Raw genomic sequence first — 25,027 nt, 5'->3', positions numbered from 1 at the left:
ACGGTCACTGAAGGCTAACTCATCCTCATTGTCATCACATGGAAGAGCCAACTCTGCTCTCTTCCTATTGCCCTTTCAGTGAAATATTGCTGTATTAATTTGCTGAAAAGAATAAATAATTTTCTTATTCATACATAAATAAAACTAAACTACAATAAACACTTCAAATAAATAAATAACTGCAATCATATTATTGATGTTACTATCTATAAAAAAGGCAGCGGGGTCAATATATAATTGAGGGAGTTTTCATGTCCATGAGATTTATCTCGCAAACATGCTTATTAAAATAAAATTTTAAAAGTCTTCAGTGTTCTTCATGATCTTGTCTTTACAAATTCCATAGTTAATTATTATGGAAATAATCATTTATTTATAAAAATTGACTAGATATCCCTAAAATGTCAACTAAATAACCGTCCGAAATTAATTACAACCACAATCTCATTACCTAAAAAGACATTTTAAAAACTTATTCAAAAACAGTTTTAATTATATTATTTACATTAAGTTGAGGTAATTGTGAACAATGTGTCTTTTTGGGCAATATGTCACATTTTCAATAGAAATTGACAAATTGAATATGTGTCCGAGAAGTCGCTGTCATCTAAGTTACCCATAGCAAATACACCCCTCAAGGAAGAGTGTGTTTTCCAAATCACATGACCTGCTCCACATGATGTCATTTCCTCCTGAAGAGAAAACTAGCAAGACTCCAAGGTATGTTCTCCCTCCACATTTTCAGTTATTTCACCTAAAGTAGTGCTTGGGGCAAATGTGTACTTATCATATGTCAACAATGTTACTACAATGAATTCATAAATAACTTTGAATTTCAATTTTACTCAGTTGTACATATAATATTTAGAAGAACCTCTCCGTAAAATGCCATGTGGTGTCTGGTGCTAGGCAACCATTTTGATTTTATCCCTAAAAACAGCAAAAATGTCAACTAGGTTACCAGTCACCTATGTTACTCTGCAAAGGTAACTTAGTTGACCAAGAGTAACATAGTTGACATTCATGACATGTTCTTATAGTTTTCAGGAGTTCATTTAATATTCTAATTGTACAGTAACTATAAAATACTTTGCAATAAATATTATAAAAGTAAACTTGTTTTCAGGCAAATGCCACGATTATCTGCTGCAGAAAAGCAGCGCCGTTACCGTGCACGGCGAGATGCTGATCCTGCAAAAAGGAGGCATACTTGGCAAAAGGCCGGCAGAAATGGAGAGAAAAGAGGGAGCAAGGTGCATACTATAAGCCCATATCTGAACAGAGTGAGAGGGAAAAACGTGCAAAGAGAAAGGCCTGGAGAAGAGCCCAGGAACAGAGCAGACGCAGAAAGAAACAGAATTCTGCTATTGTTACCCCACCACTGAGTCCTGACAGCGAGGAACAACCAGTTCCAAAACCAGGAAGGTTAGAAGGTTATGTAGAAAGAACCTCAAACAGAACAGAACAGGTTGATTCCTGCCCCACAGCACGTCATGTTGAAATAAAAAGAGATGTGTGGGAAGATATTGCCAAATCATATCTTCATGGCTAAGGACATGCGCGCACACACACACACGCTAACAAACACGTGGCACAAGCACACGGTCAAGCACACACACATATAGACACCAGACGTGTATAGTCCAGGTGCCAGAAAGTAAAAATCCTGCCATGTTTTTGGATCTGCCTCTACATCTAGAACAGGTGTTTTCACTAACGAGCTCATCTACCTGGTAGAGGAGCTGGTTAGTGATGGTTGGAACAGCTGCTGGACAGGATTTCTACTTTCTGGCACCTGGGGCCTGTTCCATAAAACAAGTTTACCAAATAAGCCAGGCTTATTTCAGTAATTCTGACTTATTTTCACTTGATTTGGTTTCTGAAAGCAAAATTACCATAGCTCAAGCTCAGTCACTGTGGTAACTTATGCTGGCAAACTAACCTGGTCCGGAGCAGGCTAACTGTCAGGCTAAGCTGAGCTCCTCTAACTCTGACCAATAGGAACGCATCGATATTACCACTGACTCTCTCACATACAGGCCCGCTTTCACAGACAGGGTTTAGACTAAGCCAGGATTAGGCTATAGTTCAATTAGGACATTTAAGTCATTTTTATAAACATTCTTAGAAAAAAAAACATTACTGGGGTGCATCTTGAGACAAAACAAAGGCACTGATATATTTTATGATCAGTCAATGCAAGTTTATTTCAGTTGAAACAGCTCAGACTTACAATTTAGTCTAGGACTAGGCTTAAGCCTTGTCTGTGAAACCGGGGGACAGTCAGTTTAATTTATTATCGGTCCAAAAATAAAAGTATACAGAAAATACACCTTAAATAATCAAATAAATAAAAAATAGGCTACAACCAACTGTATTTAATGTATTGTGCCCAAAATGTAGGCGAATGACATTTTAACATAGTTGCTACTCGTGCATGCAGTTGATCAGAAGTTTCTAGCCATGCAGCCTTTCTCTCTGAATTTATGACAGCTGTACCTTTTATGGTTATTAGAACATTAAAACATTACAATCTAAAATGGCTCTTTAAAGCATTAAAGTATAAAAACACAATCAAAAGTTAAAATCACTGAATTAAAAATGTAAATTTATAATAGAAATCAGAGTACATTTTAACTGATAAGAGGAACACACATTTAACTCATTTGAGCTAGTGATTAACAGTTGCTGCTATCATAAAAATACACTTATATGTAGGAAATTAAAATTCAATGTGTCACATTTAATGTCCAACAACAAATATTTTAGCAGAATGTATATTTTATTCAGAATTCTGCACTATTATTCTATCCTGCTCCGTCTGTGTAGCGCGCATGCCTCGCATAAGCCTCGCCCACTCCTGACAGCTAAATGGATATATTTGCATGGCTTTCTGACATTTACAGATGTAAAAAATATACCTGTGACGTATCAGTTATGCACTGAGGAAAACACAATGTTTCAAATGCGTTAAACAGCACAAATATTCGCTGTTTGCTATGGTGGATCGATCTGATCCATGATCGACATTAAGGGCTGCTTCAGAATAAGCGTGTACGTCACATTATCCTGACTCACTGAACCTGGATGGCATTAGTCAGATTGCGTGAACTTGAATTGTCGTTTATGGAACCGCTTTAGTCCCGATTGATTTGTTAGGTTATTTCAAGTCAGGTTTTGGACTTTAATCCCCGCTTTTCTCCTTTATGTCATGAAATATTCAACAGGTCTTGATTAAATGCAATAAAAGATTAGCTAACATATAATAATTGATATAGTTTAGGATTGTTTTTGTTAAATACATCATCCTACTTTGTCATGTCCAGTCAACTATGTTACTTTTGTCAACTATGATACTGGGCTGTCAATTAAGTTACCATTATGTTTTTTAAAAAATTTATGTATTTCAATGGTTCCCTAATCTCCAAGTAAATATTTAGAAACTGAGTAGCTGTCAAATATATACCTCAGCATAATTTCATCACGAAAATTATCATGAATCAAGCAGTTTGGAAACAAAATATACAGACCGGTTACTTCAGTACTTGAAATTTGGGGTTTCAATTGAACAAAATGTGTATTTTCTTAATTAATTGGGCATTTTAATTGAAAAGGTAGGTAAATAGACACATATTCTTCCAAGAGTAATGATTTTTTTAAATGTCTGACATTTACTTAAAGTTAAAACTTATAGGTTTTGTCCGTAACATAGTTGACCAAATAATGAGTAAACTTCTTGTTTTTAAAACTAAATATCTGAAATCAATTATGCCTGAGCTTGGCAATGACTAAAAACAAAATATTTCAGGGATGATTTATCAGGGAAGATAATAATATTTTGTAAATAAATATATTTTTTCCCAGAATTATTCAAACTCAAAATCTCCCACAATTATATATTGACCCAGCGGCTATTTGCACTATGTCACAGAATGGCCAGGCTCCATCGTCATCCAATCATTACGATCACCATCATCTGTGCTCTGAGCACCTGCACCTGTCACTCATTCAATCACCTCGTTAGCAGCCAGTACTAAAGCACACCTCAGCCAGCACTTTTATCCGGTTGGGGTCACGGGGCTAGCTTAACTAGCGTCCGTGGATTTTGGGAGGAGGAGCGGTGTTTAGCAGTTAGTTTGAAGAAAGTAAATAAGTGGGGAGAAGGAGAGGTTGGAGTTGCTGTTGTGCAGTCATGGAGGAAGATTCTTTAGAATTGATAATGGAGGATAGGGAAGGATTTAAGGATAAAAAAAAAATTCAAAACGTAAGAAATCTAAGGATCAGGAGGACAGCGAAGATATGATGGAATCGATGCAGGATAAAACAAAAAGAAAGTCAAAAGACAATCAAGAAATTATAAGAGAACAAACTGTACAAAATGCTAAGGAGAATGGATTTAAAATTATGCTGACATTTGAAAAAGGCACAGGAACACATTTGCATCCAATAGGACTGTCCAAGGCGATCAATAAAATCATTGGGTCAGTTGTTTTGGCTAAATGTCTGGGACAAGGGAGCGTTTTGATCATAGTGAAAGATATAGGGCAAAAAAACAAACTACTCAAGATAAAAGAAATGAACCGAGAAAAGATCACAACCAAAGAGTTTGGAGTGGAAAAAGGGGTAATATATGGAATTCCAACATGTATAACCACTGACGAAATGCATGAAAATATAAGAAGGAGGGAAGGTTATTAATGTGAGAAAACTGTGTATAAGACGAAGGAAGGACAACGACAGGAAAGTTTGTGTTTTGTTGACATTTGAAGGGAAAATGCCTGAAAAGGTACAAATGGGGATCCAGTAAGAGTGTATTGAGATGTTTTAAATGTCAACGAATGGGACATGTGGCTGCAGTGTGTCGGGGGATGTAAGATGTGCAAAATGCGGAGGCGAGCATGATTATGATAAATGCACAGAGGTGAATGGATTAAAATGCTGTAACTGTGGAGGTTCTCACAGTGCAGCATATGGAGGATGTGAGGTGCAAATTAAAGCAAGAGAAGTCCAAAAATACAAGGCTGAGCATAAAGTCACTTATGCGGAAGCAGTGAAGGTCTGCAAAAGTAAGGAGGATAGGAGGGAAGAGATGATGGATTATCTCAATCAAGACTCAAGGAACATAAGAATGGGGAAAACTAAGGAATCAGAACAACAGTGTGCTATAAAAGAAAATGCTTTAATAATGTCTCATTATTGTTAAGGTAATTAATGTCACTGCTATGCTGCCAAGCAGATCAGACAAGATTAAAACAATTCTAGAAGCTGCATCAGAATTCCTTGGGATCTCTGGGATTTCAGTAAGCGCAATACATGAAATTCTAACTAGAGCAACAACAGTAGAAGTTTCGCAGGTATCGGAGTAGATTAATGGTGATAAGTGTAATACAATGGAACGCAAGGAGCCTTGTAGCAAATGGTCAAGAATTCAATTTTTTTTTATTAGATTTGGATCATAAGCCAAGTGTAATTTGTGTTCAATAGTCTTGGCTTAAGCCAAACCTGCAATTTGTATTGCCAGGATATAAGTCTGTTCGAAAGGATAGAGTTGGGAAACAATGGGGAGGGGTGGTAACTTTTATAAAAGAAGGAACTATATATAGGGAATTAATTGAGGTTAAAGATATGGAATGTGTTGTGGTTGAAATATATTTTAGAGAAGAGTCAATTGTAATATATAATTTTTATAATCCATGTAAGAAGATTTCAATAAAGATGTTTGAAAAGATTATTAAGAAACAAAGGAATTATGGTGTGGTGATTTTAACGCCCATAACTGGTTATGGGGGAGTAAAAATACAGATTATAATGGGGAAGTAATAGAACAGTTCATGGATGATAGATCATTAGTATGTTTAAACACAGGAGAAGGAACTAGGTATAATTTAACCGAATGCGGTATCAAGTATAGATTTAACATTAATATCAAATGGAATGGCTGAATTATGTGAATGGAAAGTAAATAGCAAGAACACAGTTGGGAGTGATCATTTTCCAATTATTTGTAAAATAAATGTAAATAGTAATTCAGAATGTTTTCTGCAAAAGAAATGGATGTATGAGAAGGCAGATTGGAATTCTTTTAGTAAGCATTGTGAAACAAATAAAGATATAGTGGTAGAAGATTAAGTAGAAACATTCTGTGATTCAATTACAAAACTAATAAAGGAAGCTGCAACACTCTTTATACCACAAAGAATTGCAGGTCAGAAAAACACAAATATTCCATGGTGGAAGGAAGAGTGCAGTAAAGCAATTAAAGAAATAAGACATGTAAACATCTCAGGGAAAATATGAGTGGGAGTAATTTGGTGGAGTAGAAAAGATACTCCTATGGATGGAATATGTTAAGGAATATGAGTGGAAAAGGAAAGAAGTCAACTCTAATACCGGTTTTAATTGAAGAAGATAAAGTTGCAGTAATAGATATAAATAAAGCAAACATGTTAGGTGAGGTTTTAGAAAAGAGCACATGGAATAGAATTGGGAGAAGAATATGAGTTAAGGAAAAGGGAAGTTTTAGACAAAAATCCAGATATAATGAAGAAAAGAAATAACAATATTAGCTGTATGGATACAGAGTTTACACTTACAGAACTGAAAACAGCATTACAAAAATGTGCCAGTACTGCACCTGGGGATGATAGGGTAAGTTATAAAATGATAAAGCATTTGTCAGATAGTATATTATTAATGATACTTGAGTTATATAATAAAATTTGGATGGAAGGAATTATTCCAAAAATATGGAAGAAAGCTGTAGTCATCCCTATTTTAAAGCCAGGTCAAAATCCAACAAATCCAGGAAGTTATCGTCCAATTGCTCTGACTTCAAACTTATGTAAATTAATGGAAAAGATTATAGTTCATAGACTAACATATGATCTGGAGAAAAAGTAAATTAAGTATCAATGTGGATTTAGAGGTAAAAGATCAACAATGGATGCATTAATCAAGGTCAGTAATGAAGTAGAAGGCAGTAACTATGAAATAAATTATGGCAGTAGTGTATTTTGATATAGAAAAAGCGTATGACACGGTATGGAGAGAAGGGTTGTTAATTAAAGCATCAAGGATAGGAATAGATTTTTTCTATGTCCTCTGTAGAGGACACTAGGACTAAGTTTTTCTAAAAATAAAATGGCATGAATAGACATCATAGGATTTTTTTTAATACAAAATTTTAAGGATGATTTCTCAACTATGTTATAAAATATATAACAAAATGATTTGATATACTATTTTGCTTTATGCAATATGTGTAAAAAAGTCCATAAACTGGTTTTCCCATTAAACACAGTGCATCTATACACTGTATCTAATTTGCATATTAATGTGTTGCTGTTGGGACAGCATGCTGAAAAAGGAATTGTTATAATGGGAGTAATAAATGTCCAGATTTTCATAATACTATCTAATATTTCATAAGACAATTGATAAATAATTAATTTAGCAAATACTGTAAACGCCTGACAATTATGCCAACACTGATTGTAGGCTATTTATGCCAGTGCATGATGAATGATAAATGAGCGTGTTTTGTTTTCATTTACAAATGAAACTACGTGAATGACAAACACCGCTAGCAAGACTGTGGGATGGATAAAAATGTTTTCTTGTCGGTCTAATTTATTTTATGTACTTAAGCCTGTTCATGATAAACTTAATTTGAATGCTGCTACATCGCATGCAATTGCCTACAGTCCAGTAGCCTATGGTCAATATAATAATTTCTATAATAATTAATATAATTTCAAAATAAAATATTTATGAATCCAACTCTGATAATCCCCGGTTGATGGACGAGAAAAATATGTCGTTCCCTGAACATAAGAAGTCGTGGCCACAAGAAATGGATGCTTTTCCCTCAACAAAACGATCTCGTAGCCACAACAAAACTAAGTGAACCGAAGACATCCCCTCCCGGTCACCGTATGAAAGTCCTATGACAATCTCTCAGCAGCCACAACTTTTTTTTTAATGACTGACATATGCAGAACATATGATACTTTGATGATGAATTATTACATATGGCTGAAATTGCTATAGGCAGTAGGCCTATATATCACTAACCTCATAATCATTTGGCACCTTACATGAATATGATATCTCTCTCCCAAACATCAATTAGAATAGGAAAAGCTTTATTATTTACTTTATTGCAGACTTCTTGAACTGAAAATATGACACAAGTCTGTCAGTTTTATAAATAAAATGTATTGAGTGTGGGCCTCTTTATATAACTTTGAACTATGGCAGTTATCTTTATTTCAGTGGTAACAACCTCACTAATATTTGGATTCAGACTTTGTGAAGATTTTAGATGACCCTAACACTTCTGAAGAGATGACAACAACTCCTGGAAGGACTTCAGATGATCCCAACTCTGAATCAACATGCAAAACTGCAAAATTATCCTTATATTGTGTAAGCATTATGATCACAATGTGTAATCACTGCCTTAACATGTTTGTGCCTAACTGAATGATGCTATCTAACCAGATCCAGTCTGTATCCAGTCCAGATGGTAGATCAGCACCTAGAGACGACCACAACATCTCTGAATGTCAGCAGAGACCATGTCAACTATGTGCCCTAGAGACAGACCCCCTGCAAAGACCTCTTCACCTAGACAGCCATCAGCACAACTGAACTGAGCTGGACAATGATAACACTGAATCAACGATGAAGAGACTTTAACTGAGAAACTGACTGTTTACTATTGTACTCTTTTTAGAGCTGCTTTACAGCAGAATTAATTTTGTTTGCATTATTGACACTATTTCTGTATTTTCTGTAAAGCTATAGCTTGTTTGTCACTCATTCTTTAGCAATATTTAAAGAAAGAAAGAAACTGAAATGCTTGACAGCAGATTACATAGGCTAATGGTCTTTGCACACTGAGTCCGAAAATCCCATCCGAAATTTTTGCATGTTAAAAAATAAATAAGAGCTCACGTTGTGTCAATCACGTTTACACACTGCCTCCGAAACTTGCACAAATTTCCCCTTCAGATGGCCTCCTGGCGGACGGCGATGGCTCCTCCGGTCGAGGGCAGCCGGCAGCGAGTCCCCCATTCCCTGCTCCTCCCCAACATGGCGGATGGCAGCAGGCTACGGCCTCATGGCGAATGGCGCCGATTCCTCCGTTCCCTCTCGGACGGTAGCCGCCCCTCCTCGACCCAGGAGCACGGCAGCGAGCCTTCCGTCCCACCTGTTCTTCCATCGCTCCAGTACCACCGCCGCCTCGGGCAGCCAGCGGCCGCCCCCGCTACTCCCTGCTGCCCGATCTCCTCAGCACCACGATCCCCCTCAGCAGCGAGGGCTCTCTGACAGCGTGTCCCTCCTTCCTCCCGGGTTTCGGCACCAATGTAACAAAGTTCGTAGAACGGGAAGGAGGAGGCGGGAACCGGCAAACATTTAAAAGACAATTTAATAAATAAAACAAACCCAAAAGTAAAGCCGCAGCCCCTCACAGACGACTGCCGCACACAAAACACAAAATAAAGTCCAGGCCTGGTCCTCTCTCGTCTTCCACTGTCGTCACTCCTCCTTTTATCCTTCCGGAGCTCCTCCGTGGGACTCGAGACCGGTGAGTGGTGCAGATATCGCTCATTATATCAACTCCACCGGCCTCGCTCCGTTCCCACGGCTCTCGGCCCCGCCCCACTCACTACTGTTAGAAACTCTTCTACTAGTAATGGTAGATTTTAGCTTGTCCATCACTTTCACTAAGTTCTATTTTCACACTTCCAGCCAAGTGCTCGTCTTTTCAGACATATTCAGTTGTTTTTTTTTTTTTTTTTTATAAAATTGATAGTCCCCTATTCTATTGTCATTTGTTTGGATGATGGTGGTGATTCACATAATAGGAGAGCTAGTTTTGCATTTGCAAATTTGCATTTGATTTATTATAACCCTGATATTTTCAGTGTTTTCAGAATTTAACCTAAAAGCACTTCAAGATAACCCAAAAATTACAGTAAAAAAAAAAAAAAAAAAGAATCAAATTTGTTTTGCTCAGTCATTGTGTGTCACCAATTACAATAAAAGCTGTACAGTTTTATAAAGTGCACAATAGCGAATGTTCTTCAACAAGTACAATACAAACAACAAAAAAGTTCAACCAATTTCATTTCATTATTCCGAAAGCTTACTCTATAATCGTGAATGGCACTCTCCTCCACTGGTCCTTGTAAGGGCATCTTCAATGGTGTGAAAACTTGAATGGGCTTATCAGTACATGGATACCCACAATCGTCGTGGGGAAGTCGTGGCCTAATGGTTAGAGAGTCGGACTTGTAATCAAAAGGTTGTGGGTTTGAGTCTCGGGCCAGCAGGGATTGTAGGTGGGGGGAGTGAATGTACAGCGCTCTCTCCACCCTCAATACCACGACTGAGGTGCGCTTGAGCAAGGCACTGAACCCCCAACTGCTCCCCGGACCCCACTGCTCTGGGTGTGTGTTCACTGCTGTGTGTGTGCACTTTGGATGGGATAAATGCAGAGCACAAATTCCGAGTATGGGTCACCATACTTGGCAGTATGTCACTTCACAATCACCTTGAAGAAAGTAACCAGATGGAGGATACTCAGCATTGCAGTGCACTGCTGTTTTAACAATACAGGTGTCTTAAACAGATCCTGGGTAGCCCACGAAAGTATTCAGAAACTGACCCGTTGAATGACAAACTGCCTGCATTTGTATGCTATAGAACTGTCTGTAATTGATGCTAATTATTTTTCTTTCACACAAATGCTGATGTCATATAAGGAGCAAGATGTATGGAAATAAAAGTTCTGACTTAGTGGAATGTTAAACTTTTCATTTTTCTTAAGTTCAAATAGCAATGGATTCTATCTAAACTAAGTGAAAATAGCAGTATTTTTAGTGATATGTTATTTACACTAAGTGCAAATAGCTATAGATTATATTTACACTGTTAAAATAGCAGGATTTTCTGCTATCTATACTACTTGTTGCAAAATTATCTGCACTTCAGTATTGTATTACATTATAAAACAGTGTGCAATAATAACGTATTGAGTGTAAATTATAATTTTGATTCAGATTATTAAATGGATGCCACCTTATTGATACAATAAAGCCCTCCCTACACCTACCCTAACCCTACCCGATATTTTATTTTCAACTTTTTGGTTCTTAAATTTTTATTAAAAACAAATGCCTTTACGATGTGATATGAGATTTGAAAAGGGAGAAAAAAAGTTTGGCAAAAGGCGGGATCGAACAAATCCTATGGTCAAAAATAGCACCATTCCCGCTTTACCATCTGTTGCCACTGGAGTGATTGGATCATGGCCGGTTTTTATAATCTTGACAGTCCCTTTCACACGTTGGTGGGCAGAGTTAGTATAAATAGCCTCTGCCAAAAGGTGGAAAATAGACACTCTGTTTACATTATGAAAGAACATTATCATTGACTTTGCCAGAATTAAAGCACTCTCAAAAACTCCCATTAATCACTGAATTTGCTTATTTTGTGAAATTAACGTCTTACATCGTAGGCACTTCGTTGTTTCTGATGAGAGAAATCGGCAGAGAGCAGAATTCTCGCGCACACTGAACAAAACAGCTGTTTCAGCGATGACTCATCTGGACGCCTCTTATTGGCCATTGAACTCATTAAGTCAACAGAATCATGTGTGGTTGGTTAAAATGCACAGTGCTGTAGAAAATCTCCATGCCAGCCAGAGAAGTTGAGCGAACGCAGATTTTAATTTAGCAGTCGATGATGTGCCGATCTAATCACACATCGGTGTGATCGTTTATTAAATATAAAAAATATTTAATAAACAATCACACCGATGTGATTAGAACGGCACATCATCGACTGCTAAATTAAAATCTTTTTTTCTTCTTTTGGAAGCTGCATTCAAAATCCACTTGCCTCAAAAATCTGAGGGGGCACGGTTGAAATCGCATTCTTGGAGTAGAGGTATTTCGGCTGGGCCCCCCTCTGGTCCAGTGCCCTGGGCACGTGCCCGGTAGACCCGTGCGTTAATCCATCCCTGTGTGCGTCCAAAGGTTCTGCTTTACACAAGCATCCAGCTCAAATTGATATGGCAATATTGACGCCATCCTTAACTTATATCAGAGCAGACGGAACTTGCTGCTTTGGCAAGGGGCGGGGCAGTACTGAAACACCATCTAAATTGTTCGCCATGCACTGGGACAGCTAACCAATCACAACACATTTTGTTTTTTGGAAGGCGAGCCTTCATCAAACCCGGAACTATTCGAGCTGTTTGAGCCAGGCTGGGGAGAAGGTATTGTAATAATGTAAATTATGTGAAAAATAATGCGTGAGAGCATGTTCTAGTACATCCCCAAAACAAAATCAACACTTTGTAAAAGAGCATAATAGGACCCCTTTAAACTGAAGAGTGATCAGTTTATATTTTTTCCTGTTCGCTCTGGCACAATCTTCATCCTGAAGTGGGTGTGTCAGGGGATTTCGAGCTTTTCTCAAGCTTTTTTTTGAGGATTTTTACACTTTCTTTTCCACAATGGAGTATGGCCTCTTCATTTCTGCAGAAATGCTAAACATAAACATCCCGATAGATTTGATATGAGCTTTAGTGTATGAATGTAGCGGTAAGAAGCTGCTGTAAAGTTGTTGTGTTTTGGATCCTGTCATTGGTACACCAGCCTGATGTCACTTCAGATGTGTGACCATGCCTGACGTATTGCCACTTTCATACAGCTTTCTCATACCACAATCAATGACTACATGCCGTAACAGTTCTGTCCACCATCTTTCTTCCATCATCATTACGGGGTAGCCGATATGCTTCGATTCAAGTTCAAGTTTTCAAGTTCATCTGCTCCTCTGTTAGCCATTGTTGACTGATTGACATGCCTCGTTCATAGGAACATGTTTGCTTTTTCCGTATAGTTTTCACTGTAAAAAAAGTGCAATCAATCTGTATGTCACCACAGCAGAGACCAAGCAAGTGCTTAAGGCAAACCTGTTAGCATTTTCCTTGCAGGACTGCGCAAGAGGTCTGTTTAGCATTGTAATGATGGCAGCACCACTGTTGTGGTGTTCAGCTAGGTACACTGCAGTGGCTGTATGTCTAAAGACCAGTGAGTCCGCCATTATTCTACTTTGCAATGTGCTTGAGTAACCCCTCCAGTTCTACTCCTCACACTCACCCCTACAAGCGGGATTCGAACTGGCTTTTCCGGCATGGGATGTAGGTATGCTAACAAGGATGGTAAAGACTGCAGCCCCAAGCATCATTCGCTAGTGTGCCTTTTGAGATTGGGAACATCTCATTGCTAGTTTTACTTGATCTTAGTGCTACGTTCGACACTATAGATCATGACATACTCATATATCGATTACAAAACTATATGGTTATTCAAGGGCAGGCTTTAAGATGGTTTAGATCCTATTTTCAATATACATGTTGCCCATTGGTGAGATTATTAGAAAATACGGGATTAGTTTTCATTGTTATACTGATGATACTCAACTCTATATCTCAACAAGACCAGATGAAACTTCTAAACTATCTAAGCTAATAGATTGTGTTAAAAACGTAAAAGATTGGATGACCAATAACTTCCTCCTATTAAATTCAGATAAGACAGAGATATTACTTATTGGACCAAAAAACAGCACACAGAATCTCTTTGATTACAATTTGCAACTAGACGGGTGTACATTTACATCCTCTAAAGTAAAACATCTGGGTGTTATATTAGACAGCAACTTGTCCTTTGAAAATCATATTTCCCATGTTATGAAAACAGCATTCTTCCATCTTAGAAACATTGCCAAGCTTTGAAACATGCTACCTGTTTCTGATGCAGAAAAGCTAGTTCATGCATTCATGACCTAGACTGGACTATTGTAATGCACTGCAAGGTGGTTGTCCTGCATCTTCAATAAACAAGCTACAGATTGTCCAAAATGCGGCGGCTAGAGTCCTTACCAGGTCAAGAAAATATGATCATATTACCCCAATTTTACAGTCTCTGCACTGGTTACCTAATTAAGTTCTGGATCAGTTACAAAATATTATTACTTGCCTATAAGGCCCTAAATGGTTTAGCTCCTGCGTACCTAACTCGTCTTCTACCACGCTACAATCCTAAGGTCACAAAACGCTGGACTTTTGGTAGTACCTAGGATAGCAAAGTCCACTAAAGGAGGTAGAGCTTTTTCACATTTGTCTCCCAAACTCTGGAATAGCCTTCCTGATAACATTCGGGGTTCCGACACACTCTCTCTGTTTAAATCTAGATTAAAGACACATCTTTATAGCCAAGCATTCACATAATACAGCTCAGCAACATAAAAAGGCCTGGACGTCCACAGAGGACAACAGTGGTGGATGATCGGAGGATCCTCTCCATGGTAAAGAAAAACGCTTTCACAATATCCAGCCAAGAGAAGAACACTCTCCGGGAGGTAGGCATGTCCATAATCAAGACAAGACTTCGCAAGAGCAAATACAGAGGGTTCACCACAAAGTGCAAACAATGCACAAACAATTAGACTTTGCAAAGCTGATTGGATGGCGCTTCATATTACAAATGGACAATGACCCAAAACATACAGCAAAACCAACTCAGGAGTTTTTGAAGGTAATAAAGTGGATTATTCTGCATTGGCCAAGTCAATCTCCTGATCTCAACCCGATTGAGCAAGCATTTTACTTGCTGAAGACTAAACTAAAGGCAGAAAGACCCACAAACAAACAACAACTGAAGTCAGCTGCAGTAAAGGTCTGGCAAATCATTACAAAGGAGGAAAAGGTCTAATGTGATGTCCATAAGTTCCAAACTTAAGAATCAGAATCAGAATGAGCTTTATTGCAAAGTATGTTTGCACATAAAATGAATTTGTTTTAGTGTCACAAGCTTCCAGTATCAGAGACAACAACACACAGCAATCATTGCCTGCAAAGGATTCTCAACAAAATATAAAAAAATTAACATTTCATTTATGATCCTATTTATTTGTTCAATTACATTTGAGCCTCTGAAAAAGGGGCAACTGAGTATAAAACTGGTTGTAATTCCTCAGCTTTTTGTTATATTTTTTGTTCAACCCCTTGATAAAGTCTGCACTTCAATTTCATCTTGATTGTTTCATTTTAATTCTATTCTGGTGACATACAGAGCCGAAATGATGAAAATTGTGTCAGTGTCCAAATATATATGGACCTATATATATATAATATGTATATTTTCATAATGACTTCACTATTCCTCATATCTTGTCAAGGAACCTGCTCTACTTATTAATGGAAACTGAGCTGAATAAAATAATTTTGTTTTAAAGTAGTTTTCTGTATGTTTGTTTGTACGTATTTCTACAGTTTCTATATTGTGATATATTCACATTTCCTGTTGCATATGCAAGTTTCTTTTTCTGATTATAATCACCTGTTCCTAGTTTAATTGTTATCCCATGTCTATATATACCCGTTGTTTCTTTCGGTTCTTTGTCATTTCTTGTTTTAATGTTTGTTGTTAGGCTGTTGCAGTTTGCCTAGCCTTCCTCTGTTGGTTTTTGTTCCTTTGTTCTCTTCATGTTTATTTAATAAAACACTGCAATTATATCTATGTCTACAGCTCCAATTGCAAACCATGACAGTGACACACCAAAACAGAGTTTACTCTTTATTTCCCTACACACTAACCCAATACATTTAGCTATTTATACCTGTAGAGCTTGTTTTTTTAACTATATCACAGCATCCTAGAACTCAGGCCTGATGAAATTCACTCTTTTAATTCCATTACATAATTCAGCCTATAAATGATAAATAATTCAATTAGTTGACATTAGCAGTTAAGAAGTAGCAGTAATAATTACTTGGATTTTTTTCCAGCTGGAACAATAATTTCATGTTTCCATGGTGAAGGAAGTTCACCTGTGTTCCATACCTTGTTGAACAAACATAAAATTAACGAGTTTGTTTGCCCATATAATCATTAGGAAATAGAGTAAACTTATTTGGCTTGCTGTTCACTGATGAGGGGCTCGATGAAGCAGCTTCTGCTCGAGCTCTGATATACCCCCCAGGGACTTCATATAAGGTGATTACAAAGGGCAAGGTACCTAAGAAGAAGGTGGAGATTGGGGGGGGGGGATGCTGGAACAGCTGTGACTGGAGGGAAGTAAGCAGCTGCCTATATACTCTGGCTGTTGATTGAAAGATTAGATGGGCTCGCTCCTCCCTAACTTACGTTTAGGAACTTCATTTAAATTTGATGACCTATCTAATATTCTAACGGGGCGAACAAGACGTGAAACATGCGGATCCAAGTGCATGCTTTTATTTATAAACATAGTCAATAAACAGGCAGGGTCAAACAACGGCAAACAGGTATGGTACGGGCAAGACACAGAGCAATCCTAGGGCTAGCGGGAGTCGACGATCGGCGAACAATATCCAACAGGGCAAGGCAGAGAGATAATCCAGGTGTACGAGCAGTAGTCCAAGAGAGGTGCAAACAGAGTCCAAACGGCAAGGCAATGGGTAAATCCAGGAAACACGGGCAAGAATCAAAACACTAGAAAAACACACAAGGCAAAACTATGATAACAAAGTGGGTTCCGTATCGCAGCTAAAACTAGGAGAGTTATAAGTGCAGAACAATACTGGAACTAAACAGAAAAACACAGAATGGCTCGGTAAGGCAGATAACACTAGGGGAGTGCTATACGCAGAACAACACTCGGCAGAGAGGAAGTCCATGGTTTATGTAGGGTGTGTGATCAGTGCAATCAGCTGTGTGATCAGTGCAATCAGCTGTGTGTGTTGTCAGTGCAATGGATGATGGGAATTGTAGTCTGAGGTGCAACAGTTAGTGTGGTGCAAGAGTGAGCTCTGGTGGTGAGTTAACAGAAGTTCATAGACCAGATTCATGACATATCCCCCCCCAAGGGGCGGCTTCCAGAATCTCCTATACAATCCAGGAGGGCGGTGGAGTGGAGGCAGAACAGGGGGAGGGACGGAGGGACAGGTCCACATGGAAGTGGAGTGGCCGGGGACCGAGGCAGAGTCGGTACAGCAGGAAGCCAGGGCGGAGTTGACGGAACTGGAGCCCACCAGGACGGAGCAGACGGGTCTGGAGCCTACCAGGGCAGAGCAGAATATCTCCACGGCAGAGCAGGCGGAGCAGAAGACCACCAAACCGGAGCAGAAGACCACCACGGCGGAGCAGATGACCACCAGTGCGGAGCAGACAGGGCAGAAGACCTCCACGGCAGAGCAGACAGAGCAGGAGTCCACCAGTGCAGAGCAGACAGGGCAGGAGAACACCACGACGGATCAGAGGAGCACCACGGCGGACCAGGAGAACACCACGACGGATCAGGAACCCACACCGGAGATTGGAGCCTAGGGAAAACTGAGAAACACGAGAGAGACATAGCATTTTCAGTCTCAAGGACCGAGGTAGGGAACACAATAAGTTCTTTGATGGTTTCCCTGGTGATCACAGAGCGGGCAAACAGTTCATAACCAGGTTCATAGACTGTAACAGGTCTGACAGATTGTTCAAAATCTGGTGCACCGACAGAAACTGACAAAACAAACAATTCAAAAACAGACTCATTGAAGGAAACTGGACTGATAGTTGTTTCAGTGGCTGAACCTGGACTAGCAGACAGTTCAAAATCATTACATTAGATGAGACTAGACAAATGGACAATTCAAAATCAGCCACCAAAGCTGATTCAGCACAGGATGAGAGTTCAGAGATGGCCCCCTTGGCCGGTTCAGAACAGGACAAACATTCATAAGTGGCCTCTGTAGCCACGACAAGACAGGACGAGAATTCAGGGACAGCCATTTTGGCTGCAACAGGACAGGCAAAGAGTTCACAGACGGCCTCCACAGCCGTGACCGGGCAGGACACGGATTCACAGACGGCCTCCATAGCCGTAACAGGGCAGGACGAGGATTCATAGGAGGGTACCACTGACACCTCTGGAGGTTCTGCAGCAGACGCCGCCATCTCTGGAGGTTCTACAGTGGTAACATCAGGAAACAGGTAGAGTTCAGAAACAGGAAAGGTACAGTGCTCATCAACTGCACTCTTCATAGACCAGATTCATGACAAATATATTTTGAATCATTATGTAACATAATGTCTTTGAAAATGCTTAACTCCTTTATAAGCTCTTTTAATATGAAGTAAATTCTGCATCTAATGTTTTCCCAGACTCTAATGTGTTCCCCTGCTCTCTATACCTTATTATATCTGTTGACATGTCATCATTTTGTTCTCTTGACAAACACTTCTGCAACATTCTAGTTTTTTTCATATCTATCACAGCTTTTTTTTCCGAATGAGTTTAATAAATTCCTTCCATTTTACTTTTTGTACACCATATTTCACTGATGTCAGTATCAATGCTATATCAGTATCTCAAATACTTCTTTTTAGCTGCTTAAATTAACCTTCTTTCTTCTGCTTTCTTATAAATAGAAACATTTTAAAATGAATGTCTTTTTAACATTCCTTAACATTTATTCTTGAATTTGCAGGGAATAATATAATGATTGCTTACCTTGTAGCATTCCATACACATCCTTTCCCTTCGGATACTAAGATTAAATCTATATCCTTTATGTAAAATATGTATTTCTAAACCCATGTATTAACTCATCTACAATGTTCCCATAATGATCATTACTATGCTTCCTCATAAAATTTCCTGTCTTTATAATTCTTTCTCTGAAGATGTTTATGGGAAGTCTTTATGGTAAGTGTGAGAGCAGAAAATGCTGACACATCTGTACACCATTGTAGATTGCTGCACAAGTTGAGCACTAGTATAATAATATTAAAGGTATAGTGAGAAATATGGGCAAATACGTTGGAATCAATAGTGACAAAAAATGCAAATAAAGGTACAAAAGGGAAAACGTAGTGTGGTGTATGATGGTCTCATTATGGGAAGTGAAGGTGATCGTTAGATTGGTTCTGACTATTGGCAACTAAAGCAGAAACAGACTTTGATAAACGACAGAACAAGATGATACAGAGGACAACAGAACATGAAGAAAAAAACCTACATAACCTATATCAACATATAGGCTATTAATTTCTTAACAAATAGATCATGACTGCATACATGTAAACAGTTGTTAGCTCTATTTTATTACCCCAAAAAATCTAATCTAAAGCATTTTACTATTTCCTCATTTCCAAGGGATCTATTAGTAAAAAAAAGTCTAAAATAAACCAAAGCGTGCAATTTACCAAGTAGAGGATATTAAGACCAACATTATCAGCATTATTTGTGCAATAAAGCTGCCTATTGGCTGAACAATTTTTTTTACCAAAGTTTATTACTCAAAATCCCATATATATCAAGATACTGAGTTGTCACACAGTTACTCTTCTTGCACCAGTCAGCTGACTACAGTTTTTCATACATAGTTTAATTCTTCACTAAACCTCCAGTGTGAACTTCATTGGTCTCAAACTCAATTCCTGGATTGCCACAGCTCTGCACAGTTTAGCTCCAACCCTAATCAAACACACCTGATCCAGCTAATCAAGCTCTTCAGGATTACTAGAAACTTCCAAGCAGGTGTGATTAGAGCTGGTTGGAGCTACACTCTGCAGAGCCGTGGCCCTGCAGGAATTGAGTTTGAGACCACTTGTTTAGGTACTTGCTTAACAGCTTGACTGTAAATGCTTTATACTGAACAAAAAGTGAAAATGTGGTAGGCCTATATTGTTATACCACAATTTGTTGCTTGGGGTGGATACAATTGGTTGAATTACTCATAGAAAGCTTTTGAGTGTTTGTTCAGGATTTGCCTTCACTGTCTCGCGCGCGCGCGCACGCGCACGCTCTCTCTCTCACACACACACACACACACCATGTGGCGCGTCCTGCTGTAGTCTTTACTGTAGCAGCTGTGATGGGCGGAGTCGCTCATGTGTGGCAAATCTGATTGGTTAAGCGGCTATCAGTCAGAGAAATACACGATTGCTATTGGTTGAAAGTCTGACTAGGGTCAGTATCTCATGAAGGATGTGGAGTTTCCTGTGAAAGAAAAAAAAAACCTTGTGTCTTATTAAACACACAGTTCACGTGAGACTGAAAGGAGCTTTAATGCACATGTTTATTTCCCATATTACTTCACGCACTGAATGCTTATTTTCTGAACATCTGGATTTGATATAGTCCGACTGCTGTTGGTAAAGTTTTCATTTTCTCGCGATGTCCCGTGTCTCGGACCCGTTACCGAAAGCACGCCAGGAAAAAATGAAAGACATTAATGTAAAGGTGAGTTATAAATGAATTATAACGCTCTATATGTCTGAATTACATTGCTCTTTTTGTTTTTATTTAAAGACTGCATAAGCATTGTTGTTAAAACACGTATATATAACAACATAGTGGCATTAATTGAATACATATATTGTTGAATAACTGGTGTGTGGTGAAGGTTTTTTCTGTTGTCTGATGGAGGCTGCTGCTACTCTTCTTCATTCTCATTTGATCAAATGAACAAAAGAAGTTACAATAAGGTTTACCTGTATTATGTTCTTATCATCTCTCTATCGGTGTTTTTCGTTTATGTACGTGTATTCGTAAGATGTTAGTAAATATTGAAAGGTTTAGTCCATTGTGCGGCAGTATGAACACGTTGTCTAGGGCACTAAAGGGAACCGATGGGGGAGGGACATACAAAGACTGCAGCATGTTACAGAGCATTCACTGCTGCACTTACTAGTGCTTCGTTTTCATTGCACACACGCTTTCTGCCACGTTCACAAAACACAAAAGTTACAACTTAACGTGTTTGACTGCAGTACGACTGATCTCAGCTACTCATAGTGTCTTTGTTCTTATGTGCGATACGCCTATACATAAATGTGCTTGTGAACCAGCTTGCATGAACAAATAGGCATACCCAGTTCTGTTTTTCCGCCCAGTTTTAGTATTTTTTAAACAAGTGTCTGTTAAGTAACACAATTAGGCTACTTCCCCTTTTCTGTAGCCTGTACAGTGATGATTCATTGTCATGTTGCCTATAAGGTTTATATTTTGGTGTATGAAGTTAAAGAGAAATCACCTCTTAAAATATTTGTGTTTTCGCCAAGACCTTCTTTTTGGAACTGCATCCGTGTTCCTTGTGAGGCTGTGCTACATCATTTGCTGGTAGACTGTATAGACTGTAGCAGAGAAAATGAGGCACATGCACAGATGTTGCAGTTGAGCTGGGATTTTATCATTGGAGAGATAAGCAGAAGTGGTGAAATCATTTGGGCTGTGTAGATTTCCCTGCAATGACACTATGGGAGGTGCTTATGGTCAAGAAGTGAATGAATTTCCTCCGACACATGTTAAAGATGACAATCAGTCGAGGTCAGTGTATTGCATCAGTAAATGGTGGAGGGCGAAGAAAGGTGAAGAAGCAGTTTGGTCCCATTTGTAAGCAGGAGCTGAGCTCAGTGACGTTTCTGGTCCTAATTGGACGTTGGGGATTGCCGCATATGCCTTTGGTTTAGCTACTGTACCGTGGGAGTGTTCTTCTGATTGCCTTTGCTAGGCTTGACTTGCTCATGAATCGTAGGCTCGCCACCCAACTCTGTCACCAACATCATCAAAAAATCCAACCCAGGCTCAATGGAAAAATGTGCTTCTACCTACATTTTTGCAAAACTCAAAAAATTTGCCTCTGCATACAATTGACTGCAGTTTCCAGCTCAAATGAACACTAGAGACAGCAAAATGCCAACCATTTTTATTCCTGTTCACACAAATTGACTACAGGGACAGATTATCAAGACTTGTTATCACATTATCATGTCCTGACCTCAAAATGCTTTTACCACAACACATGATTTGATGTTTGCATCACACAACCAGCTCCATATGTATGGCTTTCCTGATCTATTGTATGTCCTTGGTAGCTCAACTGCAGGTGCAGGGTTGCACTTGTGATTTGAAGCTCATGGGTATGTGTTCTGTGACACATGAGTCCGTATAAAAGAGCTCAAAGACAAACTAAAATGATGTGGTTGCTTTAGCAAACGTGTTTTTATCGTTAAGTTTGTGTTTGTTAACTCTGGTGGTTGGGTTTAGAGTAGGTGATGCATTATTTTCAAATGCAACAAAGCTTTTATTTTGGAGCTGCCACAATATGTGCAACAGCCAATGTAATAAAATGTTGCCAGAATTACGTTTATCAGTTTTGGTTAAAACTGAATGCGCTTTTAGCATCTCTCACTTTGAAAGCAAAAAGTGCAAGAAGCAACGTAATATCATTTAGCAGAAATGTCTCCGCAAGCATGTATTTTCAATGAACCTGGATTGAAAGAAAATCAGATGTTGTGCTTGCATCTGACACAGACTGGATATTGTTGCACATGTGTAAATGAAAGAAAATGCATAAAATATAACCTTTTCACATCTGATCTGAGCCACTTCCAAATGTATTTTAAAATCGGATACATATCTGATATGTGGGCAACTGAAAAACCATCACTTACAGTATTTGTATGTTCATGAGTTCACCATTTGATGTAAACATTTATGAAATTTGCATTAGAAGTGACAATCCTCTGTGCTTCCGTGTCACTTCTTGTGCAAATGTCTTTTTGAAGCATACGTGCCTGTTAGTACTCAAAGCATCTCTTGTTGAGGTGGGTAATTTGAACTCCTATTCGAATGTGTGGACTTGGTTCCACCATTCCTATCTTCTAGGTCTTAAAATAGTTCTCATCTAACCAATGATTTGAGCTTCAGTTGACCATATTTGATGTGCTCCATGTATGTGCATTGATAAACAAGCTATCAGATTCATCAAAGCGACAGTGCCTTTTTAGAAGACTGGAATTGTACCGCTCGATTCATATGGATTAGTTTTATGATCTTTTTATGAATGTTTTGAAGTGTCATAGTTTGTTGGAATGGGCTATCAATGGAGGAAGAGGTATCTCTCAGGTTTCATGAAAATATTCCCTTCATTTTTGTTTTGAAAATAAATCAAAGTCTTATAGGTTTGGAATGACATGGGGTGAGTAAGTGATGACAGAATTTTTATTTTTGAGTGAACTAACCATTTAAGGTTATCTATTTACATTTTCTATAAATATAAAATGACCTAAAATTTAAAAGGCCAGCTTTTCTTGTTGTCTCCTCAGTGACTATAGTTGTTAACAGCAAATGTCATCACTAATTGTCAATAATCATCTGTAGAGTAAAACTAATTGATTAGTTAACTACAACATTGCCTCAGTTTTACTTTTACTCTCTGCAGAAGGAATCCATATGAGTGCATTAAACGTTTATTATTTTGCTGTTATCGTAACGGCACATTTAGCTTTTTTTTTAGGTGTGTGTATTTGTGTAGTGCTGCATAAACTAAAGTGAAAATTGGCTTATATTTAGATGTTGTATGTATATTTATATTATGGGGCTGTTGAATTCTTGAATCTGATTGGTTGACAAACGTTCTAAGGTGTAAAATCATTTGTCTGGAAATGCATGGCTAAAGTAGTTCCAGGGAGGTCTTGACTACCTAACAGTTCCATTCCATATCACTTTGCCAAATTATTTCAATTATTTAAAAGGTCCTTAAAACCTACAAAAGTAAAAGAACCAAAACCCACAAAGATATGATCAGTGCAATGGATGATGGGAAATGCAGTCCGGGGATGACGTGCAACAGTTAGTGTAGTGCAAGAGCGACCTCTGACGACGAGTGGACGGAAGTTCATAGACCGGATTCGTGACAGCATCATGAACTGTGCCGACACACTAACTCAGTTAATCATTTAACATTCAATGAAAGTGATCTGCATTGGATATAAAAATAACTAGGCTAAATCCTGATACAATGTGACTTGTGTTATTGAGCAGTAATAAGGGCACATTTATGTCGATCTCTTGAGTTGATCTGTTCATCCGAGTTTATATTAATTCAAACTAGCAAATTTCAACTTTTTTCTGTTTGTCATATAATTGCCATGGATTGCAGGCAAGGAAGTTGTCGAGGATCTAATCACAGCATTATATTTATTAAATGGAAAGGGCAAAGTCACCAGAGGTAAGCAAAACATAGCAGATTAACAAAAGCTCATTATAACAAAGACTGACAAAGAGTGAAAAAAAGTGTCATTTCATTATTTTGGGTTACAAAACACTCCACAATTTAGACTTTAAATTGAATTTTCACAGAGGAAGGTGAGAAACAAAACATTAACAGGTATAATACAGAGAACGTGAGAAAATGCCAGCTAAGAGTCCACGAGTACTTTCATAATAAAAATCCATAAAAACATAAAACAGATACCATGTGATGATGTCAACAATGAAACGTTATCACCGTGAAATCCTTTTGCCATGCAAAATTAATATAAGCAACCCTATTAAGCCCAAATCCATGTTTGTTTGTTTTTTTTTCTCATATGCTACATTTACGCTGAGCTTTGGTTCTGGAAAATTGACATAAAGTTGGCAGAGATTCTTTAGTGTAAATGCTAACTGGTGCCACCGCGTACAACAGCACATGCGTGAGGTATATGCTGGCACAGATCGAGCTCACTAGGTGGTACTGCGCATATGTCGAACTTGTACATCGGTGCTCATCTAGCGGTTGAGTATAGGCTAAGCGTACCCATTAAGCACACTTCCATATTTGAGATCAGATTATAAAAAGAAAAAATTATTTATTATCCGGCTTGATGTCTTAACCAATTGATGTGTTTGTTACTATATACTTCCTATAATTTCAAGTCAATTGGATCATTACACACTGAGATACGGGTCTCCATGTGTTCACACTGTTTGGCGGCCATTTTGAAAGTTGTCTGAACACTTTCACCAAAAGAGGACCCCCTTAAATGTGCATTTTTTAAAAATGTTTAAGCCTTTATTTGGGGTAAGTTTCACTACTTATTGTAAAATTAAGAGATTAATGTTCAAACCTTTGCATTTTATAACCTGGAACATGAATGTGGGAAATAATTACATTAGATCCAAAAGATAGTTTTAGCAACACAGCTCA

General features: G+C 38.3%; 1 protein-coding gene across 1 annotated transcript in view; it reads left to right on the top strand.

Annotated features, from left to right (window-relative positions):
* Positions 1 to 20,015: 20,015 nt before the first annotated feature.
* Positions 20,016 to 25,027, top strand: part of arhgef2b (rho/rac guanine nucleotide exchange factor (GEF) 2b) — a 40,446-nt gene continuing 35,434 nt past the window's right edge. The window contains exon 1 of the mRNA XM_079445193.1: positions 20,016 to 20,295. Within this exon, the coding sequence (XP_079301319.1) occupies positions 20,230 to 20,295 (66 nt within the window). The 5' untranslated portion in view covers positions 20,016 to 20,229. The remainder of the gene's footprint in view (positions 20,296 to 25,027) is intronic.

Source organism: Barbus barbus (assembly GCF_936440315.1).
Source record: "Barbus barbus genome assembly, chromosome: 21".
NCBI lineage: Eukaryota > Metazoa > Chordata > Actinopteri > Cypriniformes > Cyprinidae > Barbus > Barbus barbus.
The sequence above is the reverse complement of the archived record's forward strand: the minus strand, read 5'-3'. Positions and strand labels throughout refer to the sequence as shown.